This window comes from Talpa europaea (genome assembly GCF_964194135.1).
Source record: "Talpa europaea genome assembly, chromosome: 13".
In the NCBI taxonomy this organism is placed as follows: Eukaryota; Metazoa; Chordata; class Mammalia; order Eulipotyphla; family Talpidae; genus Talpa; species Talpa europaea.
This window is the reverse complement of record NC_140080.1, coordinates 48,308,754-48,334,292: the sequence shown is the minus strand read 5'-3', so window position 1 is coordinate 48,334,292 and position 25,539 is coordinate 48,308,754. Positions and strand designations below refer to the sequence as shown.

At 37.6% G+C, this 25,539-nt stretch overlaps 1 protein-coding gene and 1 pseudogene across 4 annotated transcripts in view; both read right to left on the bottom strand.

Annotated features, from left to right (window-relative positions):
- Positions 1-2,059: 2,059 nt before the first annotated feature.
- SPIRE1 (spire type actin nucleation factor 1) overlaps positions 2,060-25,539 on the bottom strand; it is a gene marked incomplete at both ends in the record, with an annotated part of 186,405 nt that continues 162,925 nt past the window's right edge. For 2 of the 3 annotated variants that reach the window (XM_084252096.1, XM_084252097.1), the window contains 6 exons: positions 2,060-2,318; positions 4,449-4,585; positions 4,679-4,706; positions 11,086-11,156; positions 11,700-11,837; positions 18,239-18,381. In XM_084252096.1, the coding sequence (XP_084108222.1) occupies positions 2,060-2,318; positions 4,449-4,585; positions 4,679-4,706; positions 11,086-11,156; positions 11,700-11,837; positions 18,239-18,381 (776 nt within the window). Of the gene's footprint in view, positions 2,319-4,448; positions 4,586-4,678; positions 4,707-11,085; positions 11,157-11,699; positions 11,838-15,639; positions 15,814-18,238; positions 18,382-25,539 lie in introns of all 3 variants that reach the window. The other variant, XM_084252095.1, reaches the window with a different exon arrangement.
- Positions 22,524-22,988, bottom strand: LOC311182941 (serine/arginine-rich splicing factor 3-like; annotated as a pseudogene). The gene has a single exon. The product of its transcript is annotated as a serine/arginine-rich splicing factor 3-like (transcript).

The following is a 25,539-nucleotide window of genomic DNA, read 5'->3' as shown; positions in this document are numbered from 1 at the left end:
GACATACCATCTATTTGACCTCTTTGAATGTACTTGGCAAACCTCATTATTGCTGTTGAAGGATTTATATCCTAATATTTTGGTAAGAGATCATAACATCCAAATCAGCCTACACAGTTATCATAAATCTGAAGAAGATATGTCAAAGATAGATGTGCTTGTGAATGTGAATGAAATTCTCATTCTCGTGGTTCTGTTTGTTTTAATAACAGTAAACTAATCATTACTGTAAAAAGCATACTACCTAGGCCAGGCCTATATATAAATACCATTTTCTCTCCCTTGCTCCCTTCCTGGTAGGTGTTTAGTGGCTCAAGCCAAGGGTCTTTAAAGAGCGTGGTTGTCACCAAATCATCTGAAGTACAGAATTTAAATAGTCCCTTGGAAAATTTTATAAAGGAGATTCACCCAATATGATGTTTAAAGCTCTCAAAAAAAGTCTTTAAGATAATTTAAACATATTGCATAATCAATAAGGGTTCTCTGGTGGCCCACTTTTACATGCAAATACAGACGAACCGTTAACATGCATTTATTTTAGGCAATTGGCAAAGTTTATTTTGAAAGTAAAAGTAATATTAAGTCATTTACTAAATTGTAAATATCAATCCATTAAAAAATCTGGTTCTACTACCAGAGCAGTTCTGAGGTATATTTTTTGTTAATTTTATATAGAAATGTTTTTGATGTGGCGTGAAATGTGACTGCCATGCCTTTTATTAAATGGTGCTGTTGTAGTGTTGACTACAGATGTGTCCTATAGTTTTCAGGAAATTGTTGTGCATGTGCATTAACTAATATTTCAAATATTAATGGCAATTTGATTGGTTGGTCATTTCAAAGATACCAAAATAATAAGAAACAGCTCAGAGTATGGGCCAAACGAGCTGAGAAATTTCAGGTATACATTGCTAATCTCCAATCTTACCTTCATCAAGAAGCCACTTACTCAAGTCGTTTACAAGGAAAACTATGTGCAAAAAGCAATCTATCAGAAGGTTTTCTTGTAATTTAAAAAGAACTAGACAATGTTTCTCCTTTTAAAATTCATTTATAAAAATAAATAAATTTCATTTTGAGATCTTAAGTACCAAATTGTGGCTTAATTTAGTTGAGATGACTAGACTATAAAGTTATGAAAAATGTAGGTGAAAATGTATGAGCGCCAGCTCATTCTCCACAATGTGACCAATAGCTGGCACCCAACGCTGTCACAGCCCTTTACATAGTCAACCAAACCACACTCAGCTTCTGGACAAACTTTTAACTTTCCTTTGACCTGAAACTCTCACAAAACATGGTTAGTTTTGTCCATTATAAAACTACTGGAACCATAGTACATTCAAGAGAGGGAATGAAAACCTGACACCTGCTCAAGAGAGTACTGCTCCTCTGCACTGGGGCAAACAAAGCAGCTCATTAGAAATGGTCACCCACGTGGGTGTACAGCTTATTCAGATACACTAGAATATAGGCATGAAGTCTCTCCTGTATACTTTATCTCAGAGCAACAATAATTTAAAATTAGTTTGACAGTAGTAGCAAATCCTTCTAGAGTCTGTGCTATGAGACGATAAACAGTTCTGCCCCGCCTGCAGGTGTTTGGGGCCTGGTGGGGTACTGCTCACTATGTACATTAGCTAGGAACACTGTCAGGTGGAAGTGCCAATATGACTTACTGTGTAGAACTGTGCTAACATCGATACCTTTGTTAGGCTCATTTCTCTCATGAGAAGCTTTTTTTCTTGGTCAGAAAATTATTTGAGCAACAGTAAGGAACCAAGGAAAAAGTTTCTGGCCTCCAAATCCACATACACACAAAAGCAAGTTTCAGACTGATGTCTCTCAGTGCAAAGGAGCTACTGGCTGACTGGTCATGTATCATCAATTGATATGAACACAGCATTCAGTCTGTGGAACAAAGTGTTGCAAGAAAAGCCTGGTCTAATGCAAATTTAAGCCTATTAACTAAATCCACAGCCAGGAGAGATAGTCCAGCTCAGTGTTCCCCTGCATTAAACCTGACTCTGAACACAAAAACAACCAAAAGGCACAAGGCTCAGATTTCATTGATAGTCCGCTCTGAAGGGCAGTATTCCGAGGGGCCTGCTGAGGACATATAGAAAGACTGGGTCTTCCTTTTTAATCGTGCTCTTTTGTTGGCCAACACCAGGCTACGCCGGCTTGAGCTGATGATTTCCGAAATAAACTTTTTGCAGTCTACACACACCTCCATAGCACTCCAGTCCTCCATTAACTCTTTGGGAAATTGTAGTTCTTCATCTGATTTGTCCACAGACTTAGATTTTGAGGAAAATCTGGGGGAAAAAAAACCAGAAACATCCAGTATTGTTATAGTTTTACCAAAATACTAAGAAAATATGTACAAAAAAGGTAAATTTGTTGCCCAATTTATGGAATGGGGGAGTGATTTAACCACAGCATATTCTTCCAAAAAACAATTTCTTATTGGAGATAAGGAAACCAGGAAACTTTTTATTAAGAAAGAGTAACATAGGGGCCTCCCCTGGTGGCGCAGGCGGTTGAGCACAGTGCTGTGAAGCTGTCCGCAGCCTCTGTAGCACGAGTTTGATCCCGGCTGGCCAGTGAGATACCCACATGTTGCAGCAGACCTCTCCTGTCTTGCCCGCTGCTCCCCTCAGTAGTGTATTTCAGTCATTCTGCCTGTTCTGTTCCCTGCTCTGTATCTGGTGAATCCTCTCACCCTCCCGTGCATCTGGTCTGTACCCCAGTTATTGTATGCATGAATAAATAAATCTTTAAAAAAAAAGAAGAAACGGTAATACTGAAAACTCCTATCATCTCTTCTAGAATTTTTGGGGCAATGGGATATTGAGCATATTTGCCTGATTACCATACATATATAGACATTGAAAGGTAGCAACTGAAATGAAATAAAGTATATGTCGCTAACATCCTGCTGATGATTCAGTAGGGACTTAAAGTTCTTTCTCTGCTGACTCTCTGATTTGTGAATGCTGGTTAACTGTGTGTATGGTAGGTCAGACAATAGGAAAATTATGCAAATTTATCTTAATCCTATGACACATCCAGAAAAATTATCTTTGTCATTTAGTATTTATTAAATATGTCTTGCCCTTCCCAATAGTTCTCCATAGTTGGATGACTGGTCTTTTGGCTTCCAAGAGCTAGAATTAACTAGACCACCATCATAGTAAGTATTTTAGGTAATTTCTTAGGTAACTAAGAATCACCTACTCATTTATTATTTTAACTAAACCAAATAGCTTCAGAATAAGTACAGAAAAGAACAGATAATTACACACACACAGCCTTGAACTCCCAGATGATAACCCACAGTAAGAGACCATCACGGAACAGTAGTATCTGAGAGCAGAGAATCAAAAGCACAGAGGCAGCCAAGTCTCAGGCACAAGTTACATGGTAGGTTCAGAGCTGCTTTGCCTCACTATCCATAGAGCCATGATATGCAGAGGTAGCCAAAGAATAGCATTTGGCAACAATGCCAGCTTCCCCTTTGCTGAGTGGTAGTGACTGGTGGCCATGCTAACTGTAACTCCAGCTGACTTCCCTTCCATCTTTCTTAGCACTAACTTTACTCTGAATTAAATGCAAAGAGACTGATATTTGGACAATTTCTCTTCTTTGAAATTGCTAGCTCTTGACATAAAGCTTTATTTCTGCCTTTATAACAGGAAAATAAATCAAACCTATTGCAGATGGCTGTAAACCCAGGATTAAACAGTCAAACCTATTGCAGATGGTTGTAAACCCAGGATTAAACAGATTTTCTTTTAAAACTAAGTAAGGAAGGGGCCTCCCTGGTGGTGCAATTGGTTGAGTGCGGCACTGTGAAGCTGTCCGCAGCCTCTGCAGTGCAGGTTTGATCCGGGCTGACCGGGAAGCTACCTACATGGCGCGACAGACCTCTCCTGTCTCACCCACTGCTACCCTCAGCAGTGTATTTTAGTCAGTCTGCCTGTTCTGTTCCCCTCTCAGTTTCTGGTGAATCCTCTCACCCTCCTGCACATCTGCCCTGTTCCCTGGTTCTTGTATAAATAAATCAATCTTTTTTTAAAAAAAAAAAAACTAAGGAAGGAAGGATTATCCTGTTATGTGCAAGTTTCCAACTCCACTGAAAACAAGATCAGTGTAAAGATGAATTTTTAAAGGCACAATGAAGAAATAATTTCTAAGGCAGACCAAAAAAAAAAAACAATGGTGAGATTAAGGTATCCTTAGACAGCTAGCCATTACACATTATCTTTAGGGGAGGTTTGGAAATTTGTGTGCAAGTCACAACTAAGCTAAAACCAGTCAACACTCCTCCCTCCCTATCCTCTTTGAACCAAAATCCCATCACCTATGATAGTCCTCAAAAAAAAAAAAAAAATTTTTTTTTTCTTTTACAAAGGAGACGCTGAAGACCCAGGCCCCTCACTTACCTAGCAATGCTCCGAAGGGGCCGATGGTGGCTAGTGGAAGGTTTTTCTGGCCTCATACAACTTTCCCCTCTTTGCAAGGTAGAAGGTCCCAGTGAAAAGATAGGAAGAGTGCAATATGGCTTGGAGGGCAGGCGCATCTATTATCCCAAATAAAACTGAGAATGAGCAGTACTGCTAAAAAGACATAGTTATTAAAACTAACAGTTATAATTTCACTAAGCATAGCTTACCTTTTTGCAACACTGTGAGCATACTGGCCTGTACACAAAATCAGAAGAATTAGTTGGCATGATACCATAGATACAACTGGAGAGTTAAGACACTACAGGCTGTGTGGCTGTCAATCTCTACAATAAATTATAAAAACTCTCTGGTTCTTCTATCAGAATATAACAAGTCAATACAACTGTAAAGGCAAGCCATCTGTAAAACCTAATTCCTAGTTTCCTATAAAAGGATCACTATATATCTGTTCAAATTTTTCTTATTTATCTAAAAAATAACACGACAAGGTCATCCATTTATTTCTGTTAAAGTATTATGTTATTAGAATTATCTTGATTATATAAAAGAAATATACGAAGAGAAATATATTTAATACTCTTTAATAACTATTTGTTCCAGACCGCCAGGTCAGACCGGGCGCGTAGGGAGTGCGTCCCGCATCGCCATTTTAGAACAGGGACATTTCTTCAGTAAAGACTGCTTGAAACCAGCAGAAGGCTCCCGGAGGAGCCAGAGGTGAGCTGGGAATTTCACCCATGCCAGGCCCCTTCTGGCCTGCAGCCCAAGCCCAGAGGGGTAGCAGGAACCCACCCCCAGGGCAGACCAGAGTGCATCCCACATCGCCATTTTAGAACAAGGACATTTCTTCAGTAAAGACTGCTTGAAATCAGCAGAAGGCTCGCAGAAGAGCCAGGGGTGAGCTGGGAAGTTCACCCACGCCAGGCCCCTTCTGGCCTGCAGCCCAAGCCCAGAGGGGGAGCAGGAACCCACCACCGGAGCAGACCGGGCGCGCAGGGAGTGCATCCTGCATTGACATTTTAGAACAGGGACATTTCTTCAGTAAAGACTGCTTGAAACCTGCAGAAGGCTCATGGGGGAGCCAGAGGTGAGCTGGGAAGGTCGCCCAGGCCAGGCCCCTGCTGGCCTGCAGTCCAAGCCCAGAGGGGGAGCGGGAACCCACTGCCAGGGCAGACCAGGCATGCAGGGGCGCGTGTCCCAGCATCAGCATTTTAGAACGGGGACCTTTCTCCAGTAAAGACTGCTTGAAACCTACACATGACTCCCGGAAGAGCCAGAGGGGAGCGGAGAAGTTAACCAAGTTGCCGGCCAGTCCCAGCAACACAGTGTCCCAATGCATACGGCAAATTAGAAAACAGACAGTAGGGAGTAGAAGAACCACACGCAACCTAGCAACTCCTCAGGAAAAAAAGCACACCACAAAAAGAAAACCACCCCCAAGACTGCAACGACAGCAACTTGGAAGAACTTCTGAGCCTTCCAGAAAGAGAATTTAAAATTGCCATGATTAAAAAACTGATAAAAGTCATAAAGGAAAACAATGATAAGGGAAAAATAATCAACGATCAGAAGAATGAAATTGAGTCCATAAAGAGGGAAGTAAAAGAAATGCAGGAGATCAAAGAATTAATGGAGGCACTAAAGAACTCTGGGAAAAGCAATGAAAGCAGAATAGAGGAAATGGAAGAACGAATAAGTACTCTTGAAGACACAGAAATAAAAAGAACCAAAACAGAAAAGGAAGGAGAAGTACGAAGGAAAAAGACAGAAGAAAGACTTTGGGAACTATCTGACTCCATGAGGAAAGGAAATATAAGAGTTATAGGAATACCAGAAGGAGAGGAGAGAGATGCAGGAACAGAGAAAATATTCAAGGAAATAATTGAAGAGAACCTCCCAAACGTGAAGAAGGAGCTGAAAATTGATACACAGGAAGCAAGAAGAACACCAAACTTCCACAACGAAAGGAAAAATACAGCAAGACACATAATAGTAAAGCTTCCAAGAATCCAGGACAAGGAAAAAATAATGAAGCTGACAAGAGGGAAGAAACAGATAACATTCAAAGGAAAACCAATCAGACTGACATCAGACTTCCCCAAAGAAACACTACGGGCAAGGAGAGAGTGGAGGGACATAGTCAACAGACTCCAAGAAAACAGATGCCAACCAATACTCTATCTCGCAAAGCTCTCCTTCCTCTATGAAGAAAGAATAAGGACCTTCCCAGACAAACAGAAACTCTGGAATTTCATTATGACTAAACCCCCACTCCAGAAAATACTACAAGGAGTCCTAAAGCCAGAACTTCAGAGGGATGAATAACAATGAAAGACGGCCAAAAAAAAAAGTTATTAAAAGAATAAATAAATAAAATCAAAGGAAAGACAAACACAATGGCAAATACAGATGCTAATATATCAATATTAACTCTAAATGTAAATGGACTAAACTTGTCAATAAAAAAACACAGAGTCGCAGGCTGGATTAAGAAACAAAACCCAACCTTCTGCTGTGTCTAGGAAACACATTTAGCTACAAAAGATAAAAACAGACTCAAAGTTAAAGGATGGAAAACAATCCTACAAGCAAATGGACCAAAAAAGAAAGCAGGAACAGCTATACTTATATCAGATCAAACAGATTTCAAACTCAAAAAGATAAAAAGAGATCCCAATAGTCACTACATTATGATCAAGGGGACAATACTTCAAGAAGAAATAACACTCATTAACATATATTCACCAAATGAAGGAGCACCAAAATATATCAGACAACTATTGTCATCTCTGAAAACAGACATCAGAGAAAACACACACGTAGTGGGAGATTTCAACACACCACTATCAACAATGAATAGATCAATGAGACAAAAAATAAGTAAAGACACTAAAGCTCTAAATAAGGATTTAGAGTGCTTGGGCTTAACAGACATCTATAGAACACTAAACCCCAAAAAATCGGCGTACACATTTTTCTCAAGCGCACAAGGATCATTCTCCAGGATTGATCACATACTGGGACACAAGACAAACATCAACAGATACACCAAGACTGAAATCATACCAACCATCTTTTCTGACCATGAAGGCATCAAACTAGAAATAAACCATAAAAAGAAGGCAAGAAACTCTCCTACCTCATGAAGATTGAATACCACAATACTGGAAGATCACTGGACTAATGAGGAGATCAAAGAATATTAAAAATTTCTTTGAATTGAATGACAAGGAGGACACCAATTTCCTAAATGTATGGGATACAGCAAAAGCAGTAATAAGAGGAAAATATATAGCAAAAGAGTCTCACATCAAGAAACAAGAAAGAACTCAAAGAAACAACCTAATCTCGAAGCTCAAAGATCTAGAAAAAGAACAACAAAAAAACCCCAAAACCAGTAGAAGAAAAGACATAATAAAAACCAAAGCAGAAATAAATGAAATTGAAACTAAAAAAACAATCTAAAAGATCAATGAAACCAAGAGCTGGTTCTTCGAAAAAAAATCAATAAAATAGACAAACCCCTAGCCAGGCTCACAAAGGAAAAAAGGGAGTAAGCACAAATAAACAGGATCATGAATGAAAGAGGAGAAATCACAACAGACACAGTAGAAATCAAAAGAATGATCACTAACTACTATGAACAGTTATATGGAAACAAATTCAACAATCTAGAGGAGATGGACAAATTCCTACAACTCTACAATGACCCAAACCTAGATAAAGAAGAAACGGAACATCTAAACAGATCAATTACAAGCAGCAAAATTGAAATGGTAATCAAAAACCTCCCCAAACACAAAAGCCCAGGATCTGATGGATTTACAAATGAATTCTACCAAACATTCAGAGACGAATTAGTGCCTATCCTTCACAAACTCTTCCAAAAAATTGAGAAGGAAGGGATAATACCAAACATGTTCTATGAAGCCAACATTACACTAATACCAAAACAGAACAAGGACAACACAAAAAAAGAAAACTACAGGCCAATCTCCCTAATGAACACTGATGCAAAAATCCTCAATAAAATTTTAGCTACCAGAATCCAACAATGTATCCATAAGATAATTCACCACGACCAAGTAGGATTCATGCCAGGGACACAAGGATGGTTCAACGTCCAAAAATCAATCAATGTCATCCAACACATGAACAAAAAGAAATATAAAAACCATATGATAATATCAATCGATGCTGAGAAAGCTTTCAACAAAGTGCAACACCCATTCATGATAAAAGCCCTTGAAATTCTTGGGATACAAGGAACATACCTGAATATCATAAAGGCCATCTATGACAAGCCAACAGCCAGTATCATTCTCAATGGTGAAAAGCTGAAAGCATTTCCATTAAGATCTGGAACAAGACAAGGATGTCCACTCTCACCACTGCTTTTCAATATAATACTGGAAGTCCTAGCCAGAGCAATAAGACAAGAGAAAGATATACAAGGAATCCAAATAGGAAAAGAAGAAGTCAAACTATCACTATTTGCAGATGATATGATAATAAACATAGAGAACCCCAAAAACTCCACAGAAAAACTAATTCAACTCATCAATCAGTTCAGTAAAGTGGCAGGATACAAAATCAACACGCAAAAGTCAGTAGCCTTCCGATACACAAACAATAAATCTGAAGAAGAAGAAATCAAAAAAACCATCCCTTTTATTATGGAAACAAAAAAAATCAAATACTTGGGAATAAATTTAACAAAAGAGGTAAAGGACCTATACAAAGAAAACTATACAACACTGTTAAAAGAAATAGAAGAAGACATAAAGAAATGGAAAAACATCCCCTGCTCATGGATTGGAAGAATTAACATTATCAAAATGTCCATCCTACCAAAAGCAACATACAGATTCAATGCTATTCCAATCAAAATTCAATGTCATTCTTCAAAGAAATAGAACAATTATTGATGAAATTTATATGGAATCATCAAAAACACCCAATAACCAAAGCTCTCCTGAAAAAAAAAAAAGAAGGGAATGGAGGCATCACACTCCCAGACTTCAAACTATACTACAAAGCCATAATCATCAAAACTGCATGGTATTGGAACAAGAACAGACACACAGACCAATGGAATCAAATAGAAAATCCAGAATCAACCCACAGATTTATGGTCAACTAATCTTTGACAAAGGTGCAAAGAATATGCATTGGAGCAAAGAAAGTTTGTTCAATAAATGGTGCTGGGAAAACTGGGTCACTACATGCAAAAGAATGAAGCTTGACCACTACCTCACACCATACTCAAAATGAATTAAAGAACTAGACATAAGACCTGAAACCATAAAATACTTAGAAGGAAATATAGGTGAAACACTACGTGATATGTACATCATAGACATGTTTAGAGACACATCACCCAAAGCAGTGATAGTGAAGGCAAAGACAAACAGCTGGGACTACATCAAATTAAAGAGCTTCTGCACAGCAAAAGAGACAATAACAAAAACAAAGGGAAACCCCACTGACTGGGAGAACATTTTTGCACACAACACTACGATAAAGGACTGATCAACAAAATCTGCAAAGAGCTGATGAGACTCAACATAAACAAAGAAAATAATCTTGTCAAAAAATAGGCAGAAGAACTAAAAAGAAACTTCTCTGAAGAGGAAATGCAAATGGCCAACAGGCAAATGAAAAAATGTTCAACATCACTTGTAATCAGGGAAATGCAAATCAAAACTACCATGAGATACCATCTTACACCAGTGAGAATGGCACATATTAAAAAAACTAGCAACAACAAATGTTGGCGAGGATGTGGAGAAAAAGGAACTCTCCTGCACTGTTGGTGGGAGTGCAAACTGGTCCAACCTCTATGGAGAGCTGTGTGGAGATTTCTGGACCTACTAAACATAGAGCTTCCATATGATCCAGCAATTCCGCTCCTAGGTATTTACCCAAAGGATACAGAAACATCAATTCCAAAGAGCACCTGCACCCCTATATTTATAGCAGCACTGTTTACAATAGCTAAGCTTTGGAAACAACCCAAATGCCCAAAAATAGATGACGGATCAAGAATATGTGGTACATATACACCATGGAATATTACTCAGCATTCAAAAAAGATAAACACATGCAATTTGCAGCAACATGGATGGTGCTCTAAGGGATCATGCTCAGCGAAATAAGCCAGAAAGAAAAAGAAAAATACCGGATGGTCTCACTCATAGCAGGAATCTAGAAAACTTACATAAGGGACCAGGAAAATGAATAACTATAAGAAAGTGAAAATCAAAATCAACAAACAACTATGAACCAGAGACACTCTATGGGAGGTGGGGGGCGGGAGGGGAGGGATTGGGGTCAAAATAAGGGGGTTGCAATTGTATGGGGAATATAAAAATAATATTTATTTAAAAAAAGTATATATTAAACATGTTCAAAAGTAAAAGAAAAAAAAGTAAGTATTTGTTCTTCTCTTTTGAAGAATTCAGTATTTCTAACAAAGCATAGCACAATGTGGTGATAAATTGGGTTTTTGAAATATTGTTCCTGTGTAGAAAAATAAAACAATGATGGTAATTGGTATTTTCTTAACTATTGTTAAATCTCTCTTTTTGTCAATTACAAAACCATACCTTACCTCTTACAGAACTGACAGGTGTAAGACCAGGTGAAGAAAGAAAATCTCTTAGTTCGGCAACAGAAGCAGAGCTAAAAAATACAAATTCAAAAGGCAAAAAAAGGCATTGCCCATAATTAATTTCCTAATTTACATGTATGAATATGCTTTATATACTGGGGAAGTTTAATAGAAGGAAGAAAATAATTCAGAAACCCCATTTTTTATGTTTGGCTTTGTGACTACTATTTGGCTCTGTAATTAATTATAATCCTATTTTTCAAAGGTAATAAAAGGAACTCAAGAGTCTCACCATTATAGAAACAATCTGAAAGTCTCCTCTGTTTCTCATATACACTTTCTTTACAAATCCTCTAAAAGTATGACTAAATGCAGAGATGGTTTTATGAAGGCATGCCATTTAAACCTTCCACAGTTTTTGATTTTTAAGGGAGAAACAAAAATACTCCTTTTTTGAGAAAGGCAGAATGTTTACTGGAGAATAAGCCTCTTAACCAACCAGACTCCCCTCCCAGTCTTGTGCCACCTGGTTGGTAGGCAGTTCCCTCAGGAGATCACGCTACGAATGACCTTTCTTCTAACCCTGCCAGTAGGTCAACTTGAAACAGCTCTACCTTTCCTTTTTTCAGGGCAGTGTAGACATCTTTATACTGTTGATATTTTTCCAGCTCTGCCTTCACCAGGACCTGGCGAATATGCATCACTTCCTCAACAGTCAGAGCTAGACACTCCACTGGGTAGCAGAACTCCTCCTGAAATTCAAAATTTCACATGAATAGGAAGCTTCCACCCCTTTTTCTGACACTAAAATTTCAGATCAGACATCTGGTTAGTAGCTTTGGAGAAGAAAATGGGTTTCTCAATGAATACTGGAACAGAGCTGGCTCACTCTGGGGACCACAATTTCTAATTACATTAAGACAATAGATGGTAGAAAACTTCTGGGGATCATGTGAATCATTGCAGGATTTTGAAATTTTAAGAAATGAAAGTTCCTCACATTTGTTTAGACATTTTGTCTCAAGTATTTATCTGCTCTGTATCAATGCACCAAAATCCTGAAAATATTTTGTCATTCTAAACAAAATTTGTCAGTTTTCTCCTATGATTATGCAAAGACATTATTTAATGTTGTGTTTTTTTATTATATGCTAATAAATAAGTAGAAAATTTATGACATTGATACTGTTTTTAAAACTGGTGTGGTTCCCAGAATAGCCAAAAGAAGGTGGTTAGCAACTTATACTGAGAAGCATTATTTAGTGGTTAGTTACATCAGCATACCTTAAAAAATCCTAATGGTATGAGTGGAACAGAACATGTAACTACTGATGCAGTAGACAGCCAAAAGGCAGACTCTACAGACTGCCCTGCAGTTCTTCAGATTTGATACTCCTTTTCAACAACTAAATGCAGAGTCAGCACTGGAAAATGTGGAAAAACTAAGAAGAATTTCACAATAAATATTTATGTTGGCTGTCTTAGGTTAATGGTTTCCCTAAAAACAGCTGAGGAAGATGTTGATGTAACTGATCCCACTGAATAAAGAGCCTCACACCCTCTGTTCCCCATCCAGCCCTGAGCTTGATTGGTGGATCTAATAGAAAGACAGAACAGGCTTGTGCATTTGCACCCTGCCAGGCTTCACAAGGACCATTGTGATGTAGTGACACTGAAACTCAATGTTCTCAGTACAAACCCATTATAATTCATTCCCACACATACATAATAGCACGGGCTCACAGTCACTCTGGAATTAAACAAGCCAAATGAGAAAGCACATGACCACAAATGCAGTCAGTTATGGAATTTTAACATTCAGTTCTGTCTTTCCATCAGAGAAAAACAAAAACAAATCTAGGCTGCAAACTTAACAAACATTAGCATTTACTAAAAAAAAGTAGCTTGAAAAATTACGTTTCTTAGTATCAATACAAAATCTTCTCTATTCATGCTAACTTTGGGAACATTAACTTTGCTTTAAAATGAATTGGGAAAAAAAATCATGCAATTAAATTTTTAAGAGAGGGCTTCATATTTAGTGGCATGGGGATAGTTTTTTTTTTTTATAAAAGTTTTATCATTTGCTCTAAGATGACTAAGATATTTTCTAAGTAATCACATAATTTTCTTTTGTAGATAACAGGATTAAATCAGTAGGTCCAATATCTACTCTGTTTTGCTCCACCCTAGGAAAAGAGCATAGCAGCAAGTGGGAATAAAGCATTGCCTTTTTGAAGTTTAGACCATTAAATTGTGTGCTAAGTGTTATTGGTTGCACACATCTGAATGATGGCTTTCCTCAGCTTTTAACATTTTTTGTAAGTTTTCCTAGTTGTTTTTCTTCATAAGTGATGTGTATGATGGGTACATTTTCTAATGGCTAACAATCTGACATAATTGCTGAACTGTAACAAAATAAGATAAAGATCTAGCAAGTAACCAGATAATAACTACCTAAGACTTGTTGTTCTACATGCCAGCAAGATGGCAAGTAGTGTCAATTTAATTAACTTTACAATGAGGATGCCTGGCTGGTAAACACTTCAGGTAGACAGGAATCCTTTCATTCACAGCAATGTGCTGGCACACATAATACACCTGTAGCTTGTACTTCCTTTTCCTCAGTCTCAAGTCACAAAGGGGCTTAGTTAAGCATACTTTCAACTTACTGTTTGAATTATACACAAATTTAGTACTTCACAGAATATAATAAGTAATTGTGGATTTCTTTGTTTCTTGTTCTTTGGAATTTCAAGATTACCCTTTAGTAAAATAATTTCCATCAGGTCAAATGCTAATGTTCTGATTCTGGAGTTTTCCCAAGGACAACAAAACTTTAATGCAACATGAAGGAAAATGATAATTACTAGTATTAGTTTTGTTATTTTTTTTCCAGTTGGAAAAAAGCAGTAATTGAATATCCCCCAGGCCAAATTAAACCTTAATAAATCTTGCTGAGATCTTAATGCTCCAAATGTAAAAAAGCACTAAAGCTCATGTTCATGACTAGACGTGAACCTGAGAACCAAAGAGCACAACTCTAATTCCCGTGCTTTACTTGTTTCAACGTGACTCCGAAATTTAGGAAAGGGAGGCTAAAGTCTTAAAAGTTTTAATAAAGATTACAATATATAGAAGCAAATATTCTTTTAGAACTTACTTTACAGTGTTCCTGACTAGCAAAAAAAAAAAAACATAAATAGCAGATATTTGAAAATTATCCAAAACCATTGTCTTTTGAGTAAGAAACCAAAGAAATGCGGTTGTAAAGAAAAATTGCAACTATTAATTACTCTTTTTTTTTCCAAGTTGAACTTTAAAACTCAAAATGAATTCTTTGCCTAAAGTAGTGTGAGGAGTTAGTATTCAAGTATCTGTTTGGGGAAGATTGATAATAAAAATAAAAGTGTAGACAGATCTGCAGTGGCAGCTGTAGGAGTGACAGGGGTGAAATCTTGCTCACGTACTACCCAAATAGCTGTATCTAAAATGGGAAAAAGAATAGAGATTTATCCAGTATTTCATGACAAACAAAAGAATCTGTGTTTCATTTACATTCTGAGTCTCTTTTCTAAACCATGATAGGTAATATAAAGAGTAACAAGAAAACCATCTGCTGGTTTCAAGTTCTATTCATTCATCAAGAATGTTTAAGTTAATCAAGGACCTGGACAGCCAGTATCCTGCATGAGTCACAACAGGCAAAGCAGTCACTGCGTCACACTGGGAGCAAGGTAAGCTTCACTATGGTCTGAGGATGTCTTATTTCACTAAGGTTTGGAAGTTACTACACTTTCTTTAAAAAATATATTCTAGATAAAATCTCAAGAGAGTAAAATGCAGAATTATTTAAAATGTTTTGAGTAATACATGCGTAGAAAACAAAATTTCTCTGTACATGCTGTTTCACACATTAAAATAAATCTTTGTTGTTTTGTTGCTGAAAAAAATTCTCTACACAGAAATGGGTTGTCATAAAACCATACAATATCCTGACCATCACAAAGCAGCTTGAAGAAAGACGCTAAGGAAGAAAATGATTTTCTGAGCACTGGGGAGGTTATGGATTGCCCACTGGAACGAGGGGTGGGGTGTGCAAGGAAATGGGAAGTGGCAGGGTTCAGTGAACTGCAGAGTCAGTCTCCAGTGTCTATCTGGCCTGGCAGGAGGCTGCTCTGCCAGCGGAGTGAGCAAACAAATGCTCTTCTGATGGCAGGGAGGTCCTGGGAAGAAAGCATCCCATGGGCACTGAGAGTTCCCCTGTACATAGAGGAGAGAATATTCCTCCTGCTGTATAGTGAGGTCATTCGAAGAGACAAACACAGATACCTCTAATCTGATGCTGCATTTTGAGTTTGTTGTCCTTTCAAAGTAATTTTCCTCTCAATTGAGATCATGGTGTGATCTATGCATCCTACCAAAGATTGGAATCAACAATCAGAAGCAAAGTGCCCATCTAAGCTGTTAATTCTTGCAGAGTACAGTAGTTGAGGTATCACTGTCAAAGGAATAGAGTGAAATAATTCCCAGAACCAGCAGAAAGACGCCAACCTTTGAGGATTTCCACCTGCTGGTAAAAGCTCTTTCACAGAGATAATACATAGCCCCTGCTACCCCAAACATGGCTGCTTCAAAAGGATGAGAGCTGAGCAGAGAAGCTGTTTGTATGGTAGAAAAAAGTGGTCGAAAAGGTGTCCTTGGCCATACACTGGTTATCCTAGGAACCTGAACAATAGATAAGGAAAAAAGAAAATGGCATGGGGAAAAGAAAAAGGAGAAAATAATGCTGAACATGAGTTACCTACAAACAATGATTACAGAACATAAAAGAAAAATAAACAAAACAGAAACACCTTGAAGGACATGGTAGATTCTCTGTGTGTCTATGCCAATATCTGCATCCATATGCATAAATTAGTGATTAAACCATGAAGTGATTCCTAGAGTATCTCAGAACTCATGGAGAAAAGACTTAATTAAGTTTTTCTAAATTGGTTGCCCTATGAACAACCAAATCTCCTAAATGGGGCCACAGGCAACTTGGAATTAAATACCAAGCAGCTGCTTGACGCTCACTCCCCAGAAGGTAGGTAAGGTAAAGACAAGTCTCCTTTCACACTTAGATGGGCAATGACCTTCATTCATTTGATGAAATGATGAAAAAAAATTACATTTTAAACATCCTAAAAAAAGAGAGGGAAACACAATAAAAATGAAAATGAATTAACAAAGACATTTTTACCATTTTCAATGGGGGGTTATAAATACAAAATGATGGCTTTTATCTAAAAGATAGCTAAGGGCCTCCTCGGTGGCACAGGCGGTTGAGTGCAGCTCTGTGAAGCTGTCCGCAGCCTCTACAGCGCCAGTTAGATCCTGACCCACTGGCAAGATACCCACATGGCACAGCAGACCTCTCTGGTCTCGCCTGCTCCTTCCTTCAGCAGTGTTTTTCAGTCAGACTGCCTGTAGTGTTCCCCACTCTGTCTCTGGTGAATCCTCTTACCCTCCCGCACATCTGGCCTGTATCCTGTTCTTGTATGGGTGAATAAATAAATCTTTAAAAGAAATACAAGGTAGCTAAAATTTTTAATTATCATACTTAACAACAACAAACAATACTTACCAAGGTAGAGGACACTATCACAAGAGAAACGTGATTTTTTTTTTGATTTTACAAGGTAAGTGACTAACAAGAAAAGTCATTACTTTGACTTGGATGATTCTGCCTCAGCTGGTACCACAAGGAATTTTGAGAAAGCACAAGATCCACAGGGGACCTCAACACCATCCAATGCTGACCAGAGGGGCTCTCACACTGCCTTTTCACTGGTACCTTTCTCCTGACTGCACATTAGTTTATCTTGTTCTCCTCTACAATAAACTCACAGCCTGACCAGGAAATATACTTGATGGGTCCTTGATGTGGGCTGATGGTCTTTCATAGTAAAACTTTTACTACCAGCTGCAGTTTCTTTGTAGTTCATCTGACAGTTCCTATGACAACACGGCCAAGTACAGAGTTAGATGATAAACTGGTTTTTAGAAAAACCTGTGTGGAGAGAACAGCTTCCTAACTTATTGAAATTGTGAAAAAAAAAAAAAAAAATCACAAGCGCTTCCTCTTACATATATTAGTATTCTGAAAAAAACTATTTTAAAGATTGGAGTTATTTTTCTGTTGGTCAATCACTGATAAGGTTATATTTAGTCACATATAAATATTTGGGTGATTATTTTAGGTGCTATAAAGGAATCCTATGAAGAATTGCCCTAAAACCATTAGTTCTTTAATGATATTATTTGGGAATAGAGATGACTGACCAAATTTGAACATTGAAAGTTCTGTTCAAACTCAGTACCTCCACAATAACCATAGTATCTTTCACTGGGCTGCAGGAGGAAAATCTTGTTATTGCTTTGCTTGAACACTTGATGACAGATCACAGCATAAAACTATGGACTAAACATATTTTAGTGCTTTATATTCATGAGTATCTGCAAAAACATTATTAGGTTACTGGCAGAATTACTGACTGAGGTCTTGTATCTTGCTTGCAAATATTTCTGAAGCCAAGTGAGACTACAAAGATTCTTTTCAGACCTCCTTGGCTGGTAGACCTATTACTTCTTCCTGGCAGGGCCTTGTGTACTATATCCCACTGTCCGGAGGCATGAGTAACCACTACATGAATCTGGAAGTTTCTGGAAAATAGCAAAAACTGTCAACCAATCCAAATAGTGGTTTTGGCCCCAATATCATGAGCATACTTGAAAACAATATGGTTTAATGGTTCAAAATTCTGCATTTGTTTTTCTTCCTCAATAAAACAGTCTATTACAGTAAGATCTGCTAAGTTTTTGAAATTAGTATTAACTCTCAAATGCATTAATACCTTTTGAAAGGAAGATGGAAATAATAATCTCTATCTTCTACCATTGCTAAGACTTCTAAAATAAAAAAGTAATTTAAATGAACAAAGAATGGTCAAATTTCACCATGTCACTGTTAGAGTTGGTTTTCTTCAGCTATTAAAACGAAATGAATGAGGTTATTTAAATTTCATTTTAACCTTTGGAAAAAATTTTTTTTCTCATCATTGCCCCAAGAAAACTAATTACATTATTGTACAATTTTTCAGTTACTTACAAGAGATCGGGAGTTTTGCTTGGATGGTGGCAGAAACTGTCTCACATTAGTAGGTGTTTCCTTTTCAATGGAATGTCGTCTCTGTGGTGGCTGCCGTCTCTCTGGCTGGGGTGTTGATGATATGGGCAAGAATTTTGGAGGTTCTAAAGAAATGAAATTAGCCAAATTGAAATAAACTTTCTTACAAAATTAAAATCTTACATTTTGAATTTCCAATAAAAAAAGCATTAGTTATTTGTGACAAACACTACATTCAAGAATGAAGTATTTGTTACATTGGACAGGTATATTTATATTGGAGGTTCTTAGGATAAGACTGTGAGGACTGTTATAGTATCATGTCTGCAAGGCAAGTTGCTCTATAGAAATAGCAAGGAAAAGGGAAAATATTCTGTTATTAATATCCATTCAAATTATCAAAGCAAGTTGCTATAGAAATAGCAAGGAAAAGGGAAAATATTCTGTTATTAATATCCATTCAAATTATCATATAAAACACAATATAAATACATTGTCTCATATTTGTACATATAAAAATCCCCATGCTACTTTCCTCAGAATTTTGCAATAAAAGTCTCAGGAAATATTGTAAAAATATGTAATAATTTATATTCTCTGTGGTCAAGAAGACTCCCAAATCATACCAAAATTCTCAAGTGTACTCTCCTTATTTATAGTCTTTTTAAGAGATAAAATATGAAAATTCTTCCTTCGTGATACTTATCAAGACACTTTATCCTTAGGTTTAAAGCAAACTGTATTTATCAAAAAGTAAATTTCCAGCTGTGATGTTAATATTGTACCACTCTCTCCTCTGCCTAGTGATAAGTTGGGACAGAGTTGTTTTTATTTTTTTTTTTTAAACAGAAAACCTCTTTTTTTTTCTTAAAGATGTGTTTATTTATTTATACAAGCACTGGGTACAGTCAGAAGCGTAGGAGGGTGAGAGAATTCACCAGAGCCAGAGTGGGGAGCAGAATAGGCAGAAAGACCGAAGTACACTGCTGAGGGGAGCAGTGGGCGTGGCAGGAGAGGTCTGTTGCGCCATTCGGGACCCTGGCCGGCAGCAGGGGATCGAACTGGCACTGCAGAGGCTGCCAGCAGCTTCGCAGCCCACCTTTCAACCACTGTGCCAGCGGGGAGGCCCTGGGACAAAGTTTTTAAAAGAAGAATATTGTAGGATCTGAATAGCTCTGGACTCACATTTCGCAAACACAAGGAGACATTAGAAATAAATTATGCTGTCAGAATTTAATTTGGTAAATTTTACTTGGCAAATTATTCTGCCAAATAAGGCTAGAATATAGTAGGTAGAGAAAGTCAAAATCAACATAAAGTTAAATGTAATCCATCCATATGGACTGTACCACCACAGGGAAATCACTGAAGGAAAACAAAATGATTTCTACAATCATAAACATATACAGAAATCCATTATATGATTTGACTGGGTTTCTGCAATATTTAATAGACCTGGCCAATACCAATTACAGATAATAACCAAGGTCAGTTATTTTTTTTAAAAAATTTATTTATGCATACAAGAACTGGGGTACAGGCAAGAGGTGTTAGAGGTGAGAGGATTCACCAGAGACGGAGTGGGGAACAGAAGACGCAGATTGACTGAAATACACAGCTGAGGGGAGCAGCGGGCGAGTCAGGAGAGGTCTGCTGTGCCATGTGGATATCTCCCTGGCCGGGGATCGAACTTGTGATGCAGGGGCTGCAAACAGCTTCATAGGCTATGTCTTAACTCCTTGCGCCACCAGAAAGGCCCCCAAGGTCAGTTCTTACTGTTTTGATAAAATCTGCTTAAATAAATCAAAATACTATTTAAAGAATTTGAATCACTAAGACCTCCAAGTGAACAGATTTAACAGGTCAATGTTCTAAGATTATCTTAGTATATGTAAGTTTTTTCTCCTCTTGGTAAGTATTTTTCATGCAGTAAAATATAATAATATTTACCATTTCAACCATTTTAAAATGTACAGCTCAGTGATGTTAGCTCTTTACATTGCTGTGCAACAATTACTGCCCTTCATTGCCATCAGTCTTTTTATTCTATAAAACTGACACTCTAGTTCCATTAAACAATAACCCCCATTCTCCTTTCCCCCAACCCCTGGCAATTGTCATTCTATTTTGTTTCTATGATTTTGACACTAAGTGCCTCATATAAATGGAAACATACAACATCTGCCTTTTTGTGATTGCCTCACGCAGCATAATGTTCTCAAAGTTCATCTGCATTGTAGCCTATTGCAGAACTTCCCTCATTTTTAAGGTTGAGTAATATTTTATATTTGGAAAAACATGCTACATTTTGATTCTCCATCCATCCACTGATGGACACTTGGTCTGCTTCTACATTTTATTGTGAATGACACTAAAATGATCATAGGTATCCAGTATCTCTTCAAGACTTTGCTTCCATTCTTTCTAGGCATATAGCCAGAAGTGGGATTGCTGGACCATATGGTTAATCTATTTTCAAACTTTTGAGGTGTTTTCCACAGCACCTTTTCCATTTTACATTTCTGCCAACAGAGCACAAGGGCTCCAATTTCTCTAAATGCTTGCCAAGTTATTGTTTTCTTTTCTTTTCTTTTTTTTTTAAAGATTTATTTATTTATTTATACAAGCACTGGGTACAGTCAGAAGCGCGGGAGGGCGAGAGAATTCACCAGAGCCAGTGCGGGGAGCAGAACAGGCAGAAGGACCGAAGCACACTAGTGAGGGGAGCAGCGGGTGCGGCAGGAGAGGTCTGTGCGCCATGTGGGACCCTCACCAGCGGCCAGGGATCAAACCGGCACTGCAGAGGCTGCGGACAGCTTCGCAGACCAGCGCTCAACCACTGTGCCACCAGGGGAGGCCCCTCTTTTCTTTTCTTTTTTTTAAAGATTTATTTATTTATTTATACAAGCACTGGGTACAGTCAGAAGCGCGGGAGGGTGAGAGAATTCACCAGAGCCAGAGCAGGGAGCAGAGCAGGCAGAAGGACCGAAGTACACTGCTGAGGGGAGCAGCGGGTGGCAGGAGAGGTCTGCACGCCATGTGGGACCCTCCTCTGGTGGCCGGGGAGCAGCCGGGGATCGAACCAGACCAAGGATTCTCACAAAACTTATTACAAACGACAGCATGGGAAAAAAAAATCTTGGACAGTGGCTCTACAATGTATCCTTGAACTGGCAGGAGATCGGGATCTTGAATTGTCTCAAATTTCCAAATAAAGAATGTTATAAAGAGCTATGCACTGATACACAGTAATCACATAAGGAACTTACGACTGAAAGCAAAAGTGAACTAATTTTCTTGAAAATTTTTAATTTTCTATACCAACTGGGCATTCACTATTGAATGTGAATGTTAAAATAAGATAACGCTCTAACTAGCTTTTATGGTACAGTTCACAGCAGCTTTTAAAGACTGTTCAACTACAGCTGCAAACTTATCTTCGCTATAGAAAAAGAAAGTCTTGATTCAATTTTTGCCAGTTGTGTTTCCATAATATTAACTTAATAATATTAACATAATAATATTCATACATTTTAGCGAGGCTGAATTTACAGGTTTATTATTAGCCTATGTAAGATTAAATAAAGTTCAAAGCACATTCAATTTTGTTTATGGGAACACTTCAAAGTAAAAATTCTTTTTTTAAATTATAAGTTATTGAGGTAATGTTGATTTACATCACAGTATATGCCTTAAGGGTATAGGTTTACACCTCTCTACAGTTGTATTTCACCACACCTACCACCTTTTAAAAAAGCCCCAGCAATCCTCCACTAGACCCTCCTCTTCCCTTTGCTCCCACCTCATCACATCCCCTTCCCTTTGCTGCCCCCTCATCACATCACTATGACTAAGGTAGTCCAATGTGCTCTTCCCCTCCTGCTTTTAACCTGCTTTTTCTCCCCCACCCCTCTCTGGATGCCTCAGATCTATGGTTAGCTTTCAAGGTTTGCCTTTGAACTTATGTCTGGTTTCTCTATATTCCCCATATAAGTGAAACCATATCTATGGTTCTGACTTATTTCACTTAGTTTAACCCTTCCAGGTCCACCCATGTTGCAGCAAATGGTATGTTTCATATGATCCATTCCAAAACAGGGAGAATTATTTCTTTTATTGTTACTGTCCCGAGAGAGAAACAAATGTGAACAGCTAAAACAAGTTAAAAATACACCGATCTTACGAAGTCTGAAACAAAACCTGAATTTTCTGTAAATACTCCTGCTAAATGATGCTATTTCCTGTACACCGCTCCTCTTGCAAACTTCTATTTCCTTTCATTTGACCTAGATGAGCTACGAGACCTAGAGAAGGATCAGGAAGGCTTGTGATTTCTCTCCCGAGACAGTAATCTCTCTCTTTTGTCTCTAGAACAGGGCCTGCTATGGTTGCAGGAGAAGCTTCTCCTTCTGGAGAGCTGTGGTGAGGTAGATGACTCCTTTTCCAATCATCGTGTTAAGGCATCAACCCCAAGGAGGTGGACCACAATTTCTACCTCTCTTTTCACCATGCAGCCACACAGTGTTCTCCCATCTAGCGCTCAGATAGTATCGGCTGCACCTCAGGGATCTTCAAATTCAACAAAAGCAAAGCTAGGAGGATTTCTAGCAACCCCACACTTTGGAGTGGTCCATAATAGCCAAAAGCTTGTTCCAATTCAGTCTTGTGACCACTGTTTCCAAGATTACCTACACAAACCTTACAGTCCCAGGGACAGGAAATCACCATGCATTTCTTCTAATATATTGGGTTGCTGGAAAAGTCATGATGTAATTTTTTCACATTTTCTATGCAAAAATGCATCATGACTTTTCTGACAACCCAATATTTTCTCTTTGGACTCCCTCAGAAGCTTTCACTTACCAGGGTCCACAAAATGGCCTGATTTATTTTCTTAATAGTAGCCATTCTAGTAGGTTTGAGGTGGTACCTCATTGTAGTTTTGATTTGTGTTTCCCTGATGATTAATTATGTTAAGAGTAATTTTATGTGCGTGGTAGCTATTTATATCTTCTTTGGAGAAATGGCTATTCAAACTTTTGCCCATTTTTGAATTGGGTTGTCTTTTTGTTGTTGCACTTCAGGATTTCTCTATATATTCTGGATATTAATTCCTAATCAAACATGATTTCTAAATATTTTCTCCCATTCTCTTGGCTGCATCTTGATAGTACCTTTTGATATAAAAACAATTTTAAATTTCCATTAACTCCTATTTCCCTATTTTTTTTCTTTTGCTATGGTGCGCCTGTGATATCATATCCAAAAAAATCACTGCCAAATTCAATGTCATGAAGCTTTTGTTCTCTATGTCCTTCTAAGAGTTTTATTATTTTAGGCCTTATATTTAGGTCTTTGATCCATCATGAGTTAATTTTTATATATGGTATTGGATAAGGACATAACTTCATTCTTATGCCTGTGGAAATCTAGTTTTCCCAGCAATATTAATTGAAAAAGACTGTTCTTTCCCCACTGAATGAATGATCTTGGCATATTTGTCAAAAATTATTTCACCATATAAAACCTGGAAACAACCCAAATGCCCAAAAATAGATGACTGGATCAAGATGATGTGGTATATATACATAATGGAATACTATTCAGCAATCAAAAAAGATCAACTCATGCTACTTGCAGCAACATGGATGGAGCTAGAAGGAATTATGCACAGTGAAATAAAGCAGTAGGAAAAGGAAAAATGGTTTCACTTATAGCTGGAATATAGGGGAACCAAATAAGACATTAGTGTAAAAAAAGAATAATAATACAAAACACAACAAAACAAAAACAGACAATTATAAATCAGAGACATCCTGCAGGGAAGGAGGAGGAAGAGGGATCAGAGGGAGGGAGGCAGGAGCACAGGCGACTGTGGTGATGGTGCATGGCTGCACTGGTGAAAGAAATTCTATGGGGACTACACCTGAAGGGGGGAGGGGAAGAAAATAATGTTAAAAAATGAACAATGAGGTAAAAAATAAAAAATAAAAATAAAAAGTTATTTCACCATATATGTGACAGTTTATTCAGTATTCTATATTCTGTTTTATTGGCCTATCTGCTGCTCATGCTGATACCACACCATTTTAATTATTATAGCTTTATAATAAGTTTTGAAATCAGGAAGTGTGAAGTCTCTAGTTATGTTATTTTTGAAGATTATTTTTGTTTTGTTTATTATGAATTGCTGTAGAGTCCATATAATTTTAGGACTTTTTTTTTTCTATTTATACAAAAAATGTCATTTTGATAGGAATTGCATGGAGTCTATAGATCACTTTGGGTAGCACTGACATTTAAACAAAATGTCTTCCAATCCATGAGCATGGGATGTCCCCAAAGCCAATCACTGATCTCAGAGTGAAATTTCTGTGAAAAAGTCCCCTGTCTCTGGTGATAAACATCTGAAATTTTCTTGATGCAAATTTTAGTTTAGTTTCACTATTATTATTATTTTTAGTTGTGTTTATAAGGGGAGAGGATTGACCCAACCTCCCTATTCCACCACATTGTGTATGGAGTTGGATGCTTTTCTAATATTTTTGTATATGCTGCTGTTTTTCATGTCTTAATAGCTGACTTTTCCAGGTGAAAAAGTAAAAACTGGTGGGCATTTAATTCCCCTGGATATCACTTCAGCTAGGGGTAGTAGATGGGTGCTTGCAAGAATGCAACAATAGTTGTTTGTCTCTTTGTCTACACCTTTGGAACCAGAAGCAGCCTTCAGCACAGATTCCCAATATTTGAAGAACAAGGTTCTTTTCATCTACTCTGGCCTGTGAAAGCTATGTACAATCTGCTTCAGTAGTAGCATACAGCTGCTGCCATGTGGCTGGGCTTGGAGGATGAGTGGCTGCCACTGTATTAATAGATATAAAATTAATGAAATTTCCACTATATTTAGATATAAAATTATTGAAATTTATAAAATTAATAAGGTTAATGAAATTTATCCAAGTATTTCTCTAGAAGTTGTAAGCCTGTAATAGACTCCAGAGTTCCAAAATAATTACACCAGGCATATTCTGCCAGTATTACTGTTGTCTAGGTAGGGAGACCGATTCTGGGTGCTTTATCTCTGACATTTTCCTAGAATCTGCTCCCTTAACATATAATTTTAATCCTTTATAAGATCTTATAAATGAAAAGAATTGCTAAAAGTATTTAGAAATCACTTAACTTTAGGTTCTGTGTACAGAACCCACTGCATGAAGATTAAGAAAGGTGTTTTCACTACCTACACAGGTTGTGGGGAATGGATATAAGTATACATGTGTATG